This window comes from Panthera leo, chromosome D3, assembly GCF_018350215.1.
Source record: "Panthera leo isolate Ple1 chromosome D3, P.leo_Ple1_pat1.1, whole genome shotgun sequence".
NCBI classification, from domain to species: domain Eukaryota; kingdom Metazoa; phylum Chordata; class Mammalia; order Carnivora; family Felidae; genus Panthera; species Panthera leo.
The window spans coordinates 20,628,277-20,636,506 of NC_056690.1; the positions used below are offsets into that span (position 1 = coordinate 20,628,277).

At 45.0% G+C, this 8,230-nt stretch overlaps 1 gene segment (V, D, J or C); it reads right to left on the reverse strand.

Annotated features, from left to right (window-relative positions):
- Positions 1–2,357: 2,357 nt before the first annotated feature.
- On the reverse strand, positions 2,358–3,059 carry LOC122204021. The segment is given in 3 exon segments: positions 2,358–2,386; positions 2,506–2,823; positions 2,943–3,059. Coding segments are annotated over 3 exon segments (393 nt in total).
- Positions 3,060–8,230: the final 5,171 nt, after the last annotated feature.

Genomic DNA, 8,230 nt, shown 5'->3' on the forward strand with positions numbered 1-8,230 from the left:
CTTAATCATGTTTATTTGGTAAATGCCCTAGGGATTGACCTTAAAAAGAAAACAGCATTTTATATATTTCTTTTCTGTAATCTCAAGGCCTTCTATGAAATTGAAGAATGGGTTCATAGGCTCTGTTCTCTAAAATATTCATACACAATTGACCATCACTCCAACCAAAGAGTCAGGGGAAAACCAAAGAGAGAAAAGAATTCTGACACATGCAATTAAACCTTAGTGGTCTCACCTTAGCCAATTAGATCTGCAGCAATCTCATTTCAAATAAGGTTACATCCTGAAATATAAGATTTGGGGGAACTTTTTATCATATGTATTGGTAGAGACACAGTTTAACCCATAACAATTTATTCAGATTTTCTTAGTTTTTACCTAATGTTCTTCTTCTGTTCTAAGATCCAGTTCAAGGATTCTTTGTGATGTTTAGTCATGATGTTTCCTTAAGCTTCTCTTACTGTGAAACTTTCTTAGACTCTCCTTCTTTTTTGTACCTTCTTAGACTCTCCTTCTTTTTTGTACCTTTGTCCATACTTACTGAGTGGGGATTATGCCTGACATCCTTCAGGGCCAAGTATTTACACTTGTTCCTTGAAATATCTGCATGGGAATATGTCTCTTCTCCTTCCATTTATTCATTTATACAACCAGTTAACAATATGGATCATGGACAGATATTTTAGACTTTGAGTTTTAACCCCATACTATTACACTTATTTGGTTGCTCAAATCTTTCCAGTTTTGCCCAATGGGAGCCCTTTAATTTGGCTCATGAGGTCCTTGACACACCCTGTCATTGTGTGTGTGTGTGTGTGTGTGTGTGTGTGTGTGTGTGCGCACACACGCACACACACTTGCATGTATGTGGTGGGTGTGCACTGATGTGCTTGTGTTTGTTTTGAAGGATTCTTCACTTTCTGACACTACAGTGTACTCTATGCTCATCCTGTGTAATTCCTGACTAGGAATTAAGCACTTCTCCAAAGAAGCCTACATCTCTTCCCTGGAGAACAGTATTAGAAAGCAGTATGTGGGAAAATGCATCTCATGGCTATGAGGCATCATTGCTTCCAGTCTTGTTCAGATGACAAAGGCATATATATGAGTACACTAACCCAACAATGTGCACATATTGGTGACTATTTCCATATTACACATGATTCCAAACTGCCGTCTCCAGCTCTAATCCATGACCACACACTTCACTTAAGTCTCTTCCCTTGGTTATAGCTGTGACTTTCCATTCCTAAAGTGAGCAATCTGGCCCCACCACCACCATTTACTTGCTTGTTCCGTTCCAGTACATAGTGCAGCCAATTCAAAATAATCTACCTGTTCCCCCATGGGATACCACCTTATCTACTAGAGTTCAGAACTTGCATGCAGTTTCTTACATCTTTACATGTAGAGGCTCCACCCATTTTCAAAGTCACACAGCTCAGCAGCTTTCTCCCAACCCCTGCACTGAGGTGGGTTCACGCATTTGCCTTGGAAGTCAATAGAATTGTCACATTCTGCATTCCATCATGGGCCCCAACTCTCCTAAATTAGTTTTTTGCATGTGCACTCTAAGGTTCTGCCATGTGGCTGTACAGTTTTCAATGAGTTGTGGCAATGCCATAGTGTCATTTCAGTGTCATTATACTAACATATAGAATGATTGTATTGCTGGGAAACATTTTCCTCTCTTCATATGATCAACTTTTTTTCTACTTGCAGTCCCCCAGAAACCACAAATGTTTATACTCTCGAGAGTTTTGCCCTTTCCAGTATGTGCTATAACTCTAATCGTCCTGTGAGTCATATCCCATTTTATAAATGTACCACCTATTTGGTGGCATCTTAGTTGGTTCCAGGTTTGAGTGATTAGAGATAAACCTGGAAAAAACATCCATGTGCAGATTTCTGGTTGCTTTCAATTTTTAGTGTTTAGGAATGAAACTGCTATAGACGTTCACATGCAGTTTTTTTCCTATGGACAAAATTTTTTGGGTTTATTTTTATAATTTTGTAATTTTAAGTTGGCATCTATTTCTCAAATCAGGCACTAAGACAAAAACTAACCAGCACCATTTATAACCAATTGGGTAAAATATAATATGCAAACAAGACTGACTTTTTCTTCAAGAAGAGCATGGGTGTAACTGAGGTCCCATGATAAGTTCAGAGGCAAAATAAAATGTTTCATTTATTTAAAAAAAAAAAAAAAAAAGAAAAAAATAATATGATCCAGCCTAGAAGCAAAATACCCCAGAAAACAAAAAACAAAACAAAAACATCTGTTTCATGAAGACTCTTTGTCTAAGAATGGTCTGCTCAGAGTGAATTTGAGAACAGAAGGGACAGGAAGAGCCTCAGTCACACAAGGTGTCGCTGGATGGACCTGGGCCCAGAGTATCAGCAAAGGAATAAGGAGCATCACAGGCCTAGCTGAGCAGGCGACTGCTGGTCTGTTCCCTCTCTTTACAGATGAGAAAGCAGGTTTTTGTCTCACTTCCCCACAGGCCTGGACCACTGTGCGAGCACTGCTGTCCCATGATGAGCAGTAATAATCGGCCTCGTCCTCAGCCTGGAGCCCAGTGATGGTCAGGGTGCCTGTGTTGCCAGACCTGGAGCCGGAGAATCGATCTGGGACCCCGGAGGGTCGATTGTTATTACTATAGATGATGGTTTTGGGGGCCATTCCTGGGAATTGTTGGTGCCAGTTCACACCATAACCACCAATATTAGAGCTGCTTCCAGCGCAGGAGATGGTGACCCTCTGGCCCAGAGAACCAGACACTGAGGGCGGCTGAGTCAACCTAGACTGGGCCCAGGACACTGTAAAGGGGGAGAGACACAGAGAAGGTGATGCTGGTATAGAGACAGGAGGAAGAAGCAGGGCCCATTTTGTCCTCCCAGGAAAGTGTGTCCCTTTCCCCTGTCCCCACATCAGTCACCTGTGCAGTGAGCGAGGAGGATGAGGAGGAGAGGAGACCAGGCCATGGTGGAGGTTATCGCGGATCCTTCCTTCCTTCTGCAGGCCCACAGCTGAGCAGACCTCCCCTAATGTCTCCCTTCCCCTCTTGATCCTCGGAGAGAGGGAGGGCCCATCCATGCAAATGAGAACCTGAGCTCTAGATCCCTCACTGGGCGTGGTCAGGTCCCTGGGCCATCAGTGAGGTCACAGCTGTGAGCCCTGAGCAGAAAGCACAGGCAGTGCCAGGTGCCAGGTCCCAGCTCTGATCACCCCTGACTCCTCTGAAACTGGCCTTGAGCTCCCCCTAATGTCCAGACACAGACACACCATTGTGTGACATGGTGACCAGAGCTCATCAGAGATAGCTCTTGCCTCCTCACTGCTCTGTCCACTGGTTCCTGCATTAGGACCAAGTCAAGTGTCCCCTTATATGTCTTCCCATCACCTGAAGGCAGACTCTATGCTCTACTCAGATTCTTCAGGGTGAGTCTGTCCATGTCTCTCTTGGCTATTCATGGGTCTGGCCTGATGGAGTGTCTCTACACAAACTCTTCTTAGATCAGGTTCAAGTCCAAAGCACTGACAGGTCCCCATGGACACATGGCCTCTTTTGTGCAGGTCACTGCATCTTTCCTCTTATGTGATTCCTCCCTGGTTTCCAGGATTTCCTTCCTCTGAGGTTCCTGCAGCACTGAGGAGATGGGGAGAGATTCTCTCCAGGTTGTGCATAGAAGTCCTAGTGCCCATGCATAGAGGGGTTACTCACTGAACATCTTTGTAATCCATTATGATTTCCACCTGCTTAAAACAACAGTTCTGCATACATTGTGGGCAGTGATTCCCTCCTAGGATCTGTTCTCCCAGCGCACAGACAGTCTGCAGGAGCCCTGCCATGTGAGGCTGTGTGTGGCACTGACCTCAGAGCACAAAGAACAAACCTGTAGGAAGTTCTAGGAGAAAATGAATAACAATTGCAGATGCTCTGACAAGGATCCGGTGACAGAGATTATGTATTAGTCACCACTTAGCCAAACCTGCATATAAATGGGTGTGTCCTTTTACATAAAATTCATCTCATTAAGATTGATTTAATTTCGATGCTGATGTCATTGAGAAGATGCAGGTAAAATCATTAGTGTATTTTTCCCAGGTCTGTGCTTACTCCAGAGAGAATATGGATGGAGATTGTGGTTAAAATCAAGGATGGAAAAACAATGGAATAGGAATGCCTTCTGTTTTCAGGTGAATAGGAGTCTATAAAATTTTACTAAAGTAGTTTGATTTTTTATTCATTTCTTCTTATTTTTTTTTTAGTCATGAGTTTTATTATCATGGGTCTGATTTAGCAGGATGGAAAGCCCAACATGGTATCCAGTGAAACCCTATAAGGGGCCTGTTCCTTTGAATCTCAGAGCCATCTCGGTGATGGAATTATTAAACACTGAGAGAGGTTCCAGGACAAAACTATTTGGGGTCAGAATTGTCTCTGGGGTGTGCAAAGTTGTATCCCTGTGCCTTGTGTCCAGCATATTCAGGACAGAGCAAGTACTCATTCATCCACCCATGACTAAAAGAATGAATTTTTGTTACCCAAGGCCACCTGGACCCAGAAGTTCCAGGTCATTCAAAGAACCCACATGTGAGTGGTGGAGAGGTGGAGATAAGGGGGACTGTGTCCCTGAGGTCACAAGCCTTGTGGCTCTGGGTTGGAACAGTAGAGTTTGCTGTAAAAGTCCACCCTGTCTGGAGGTGTCGCTGAGGGAGTATCAGCCCAGCCCTGACAGCAGGGGGAGATTGTGTGTCACTTCCCTATGGCCTTGGCCTCATGACAGCAGCATTCAGGCTGCTGCTCTCAGAATCAATGTACCACACAGCCCCTCAGGTGCAGATTGGAGTCCAGAGATGGTTGTGGACTGAGCTTCCCATGGGGACAGAGACCTGCTATAGGTTTCCTGATATCGGCCTTGTCCCGGGAGAGCTGGTGTTTAGAGCACATCCTGGCTACCTGGTGACAGGACCCCAGTTACACTCACTATTCCTGGGGTTTTCTGCTAATGGGGATTCTGCCTCCCGGTTACTGAGATCCTGAGGATGGCTGGGTGAGCATAGGTTGTCCCTGACTTCTGGAGGGACAAAGAGGCCTAGAAACTGAAGAATCAAAAATAGTAGACACTCAGAGAGAGGGAAGATCCTTGTGTGTCTATGAGTGTGTGTGTGTGTGTGTGTGTGTGTGTGTGTGTGTTTCTGTGTGACCAAAAATGAGGCCAACTGGCCCTCAGTTCTTCTTGTGGCTTCCTCACACTGTGAGAGATGGTTCTCCATAAAAATCTATCCACAGGTGTCTCCTGGGATTGAGTAGGAGACAGAGATGGGCTAAAGCCTGTGATATAAGGGACAAGAGGAAATGTTTCCATGGGGGATCTACTGTCCAGATAGTTCTTATTTAGAAAGAGATTCTGGGGCATAAGAAAAATGATTATATATTTTGACGTTTGCAGGAAGTCTCTGGAAGAGAATCACACCCCCTGAAAGGCTAAGGGAGCCCTACTGTCATCTAGTTTTTAATAGTTCAACTATTATCACAACCAATTTTTTTCTTGACACCTTGGTGTCAAGGTGACCAGGCAGGAGGCAGGGGGGAGAGATAGCACCCCCTCCTGTCCAGGGTGAAGGTGAGTGGGAGGGTTTTTGGAATAGGAAAGAAACTGCATTTTCTCTTTCCCTTTCCCTGCTGATTTCTTCACTTCCTTATACCCCTTGTCCCTCCTCACTTACATCAAGTCATGGGTCACCATTATCCCCATACTCCATCCCTCATCACCCACCAAGGATTAGTCTCCTCACCTCACTAGCCCCCTCCCCACGCCCATGGAATCCACCAGGATGCTTCTTCTCCCCCTAAATCTGCCAGCTGACTGTGGCTGCAGGTGCACACGCCACGCTGACGGCTCCCACTATGGATTTATGAAACTCCCTCCAGGGTGTCCCTAGTTCAGACACTCCATGACCTTTCATTTCTCACATTCCTTTCTGTAATCCATTGTTATGTCTTTCCCTGTCTGCAATACATAGTCAGATTTTCCTCAATTTCTTTGTAGTTAGAAAATATCTTCCATTCAGACTCCACACTGGAAAACAGAAAGTAGAAAGTAAGTTATATGGCATCACCTACTAACTGTTGATGTACTCAGTTGGTTTTCTCATTCAAGACCAAAAAAAAATGTTCAATTTGTTTTTCCAATTTGGTTTCATATTTTTCAGGGAGTTTGCAATTATTTTTTAAAACAGATTGCACATGCCTCAAGATGTTTACTTGGCACGTTTACCTTTTTGGTAATATCATTAGAATCACTTTCATTATCTTTAATTTATGAAGAAGTATAATTCTTCTTTAAAATGATTAAAGTAAGTAATACAAGTTTTATTTTATACATTTCTAATGGTTTTACTGAATTATTTTATCAGTAAAATATTTTTAAAGTACCCTGAATTCACTATGTAATATATTTCTTCTCTCAAATAAAAACCCTGGGGTCCCTGGTTTGCTCAGTCAGTTAAGCATCTGACCCTTGATTTCAGCTCAGGTCATGATCTCACAGTTCCTGGATCAGGTTCGGAGCTGACAGTGTGGAACCTGCTTGGGATTCTCTCTCTCCCTCAATCTCTGCCCCTCCCCCCTCAGAATAAATAAATAAAATTAAAAAAAAAAACTCGACTCCTTCTCATTACACTTTACTTCTCATTTTAGTTAGATTCGTTTTGTATTAGTAAGAAATGGAAGAGAAATATTAAGTAGTATTGGCCATAGCAATATTCTTTGATAATTTTTACCCTTTATGTCAATGTTAGATATAAGATAAAAAATGAAATAAAAAAATTTATTTTTTATCTGCATCCAATTTTCCAAGAAGTATTCTTTTTGTTAATGTTTGTTTATATTAAAAATATGGAAAATTTCGGTGTTAAGGTGATATCCAGCTAATGGTGATATTCCTGTTAACAGTGTGTGCCACAGCCGCCAACACTGATGTCATTGGTTCAGTGTGCAGGTGAGTCTGGTGATGATTCCAGGGATTCTGAGAGGGAGGGTGGCTGGGACAGAGAATCTGCAAACACCGGCATATCAGAATGCAGAGAAGGGACAATTTGCAGCTGTTTGGAACTCAAGCCAAAGGCATTTGTCTCAGGCTAGGGGGCTTCCCTGAGGCCCTGAGGGCTGTCTCTACTTATGCGGTGACAGTGGAGCACGAGGAGGACAGGGGTCCAGACCATGGTGACACAGCCTCTTCTTAGGCCACAGAGCTGGGGCTGGGCTGCCTCTGGCTTCTTTTATCCCCTCCCCATGGAACTCACACAGGTGGGGCTTCTCATGCACATGTGACCCATCCCTGCCTCTCCTTGTATGCACACGCAGGGTCTGGAGCCTTTGGACAGGGAGCCTATCTGATGTTCTAGTTTTCCCCATGACTGGGCCTGGAGGAAGCAATTGTTGAGACCACACACAGGTCCATGTACAGGGGACTCAGCCAGGCTCAGAGAAGGCATGCTTACCCAGTCCCCTTAGGCAGCCAGGGCCAGGCCCTGAGGCCTCCTGTCAGCTGGGACCCCTGTCCTACAGAAACCCCCAGACATGGTCTCACATTGCCCCTGGCTGGTCTCCACGAGACCCCCTCCTTCGTTCGCTTTGTGCTCAAATCTCTTTTTCTCCTGCTTCCCTGATGCTTGTGTTTCCATCAAATGAGAGTGGCCTTCCAGGGAAGGGCAGAGATGCCACGCTGGTGTGCTGTCCCTGATAACGCATCCTCTGTGGATGGGAGTCAAGGGGAAGGACACAGGCAGTCCTGACCCGGGAAAGCCTGTGAACTGCTGTGGAGCTGAGGACAAGACACAGGGAACAGAGAACAGAGGGGATCTGTCCCCGGGAGGGGCTCAGAGGAGGTGGGCTGACTCTGGGGGCAGAGTGTGGACAGGAGCTCACTTAGGGGACACACACCTTCACTGAAGAGGACACACATTGTGGGAATGTGAGGCCTTTCTGGAGCAGGACAGACAGGACTCAGCAAACCCTGATGCGGCTGCTGCAGGTGTGGGGATAGAATAGGACCTGGGCAGGGCAGGGACCACTACGGCGCCATCCTGTGACCTCCACTCCATGTGCTGGGAGACTTTTAATACCAACTATGCCTGTCATCAGTGCTGCTTATTAGAGATATAGCTCTGAGGGAAGTTCCAGGACAGAACTGGAGACAGGGATATCTGGAAGGGGAC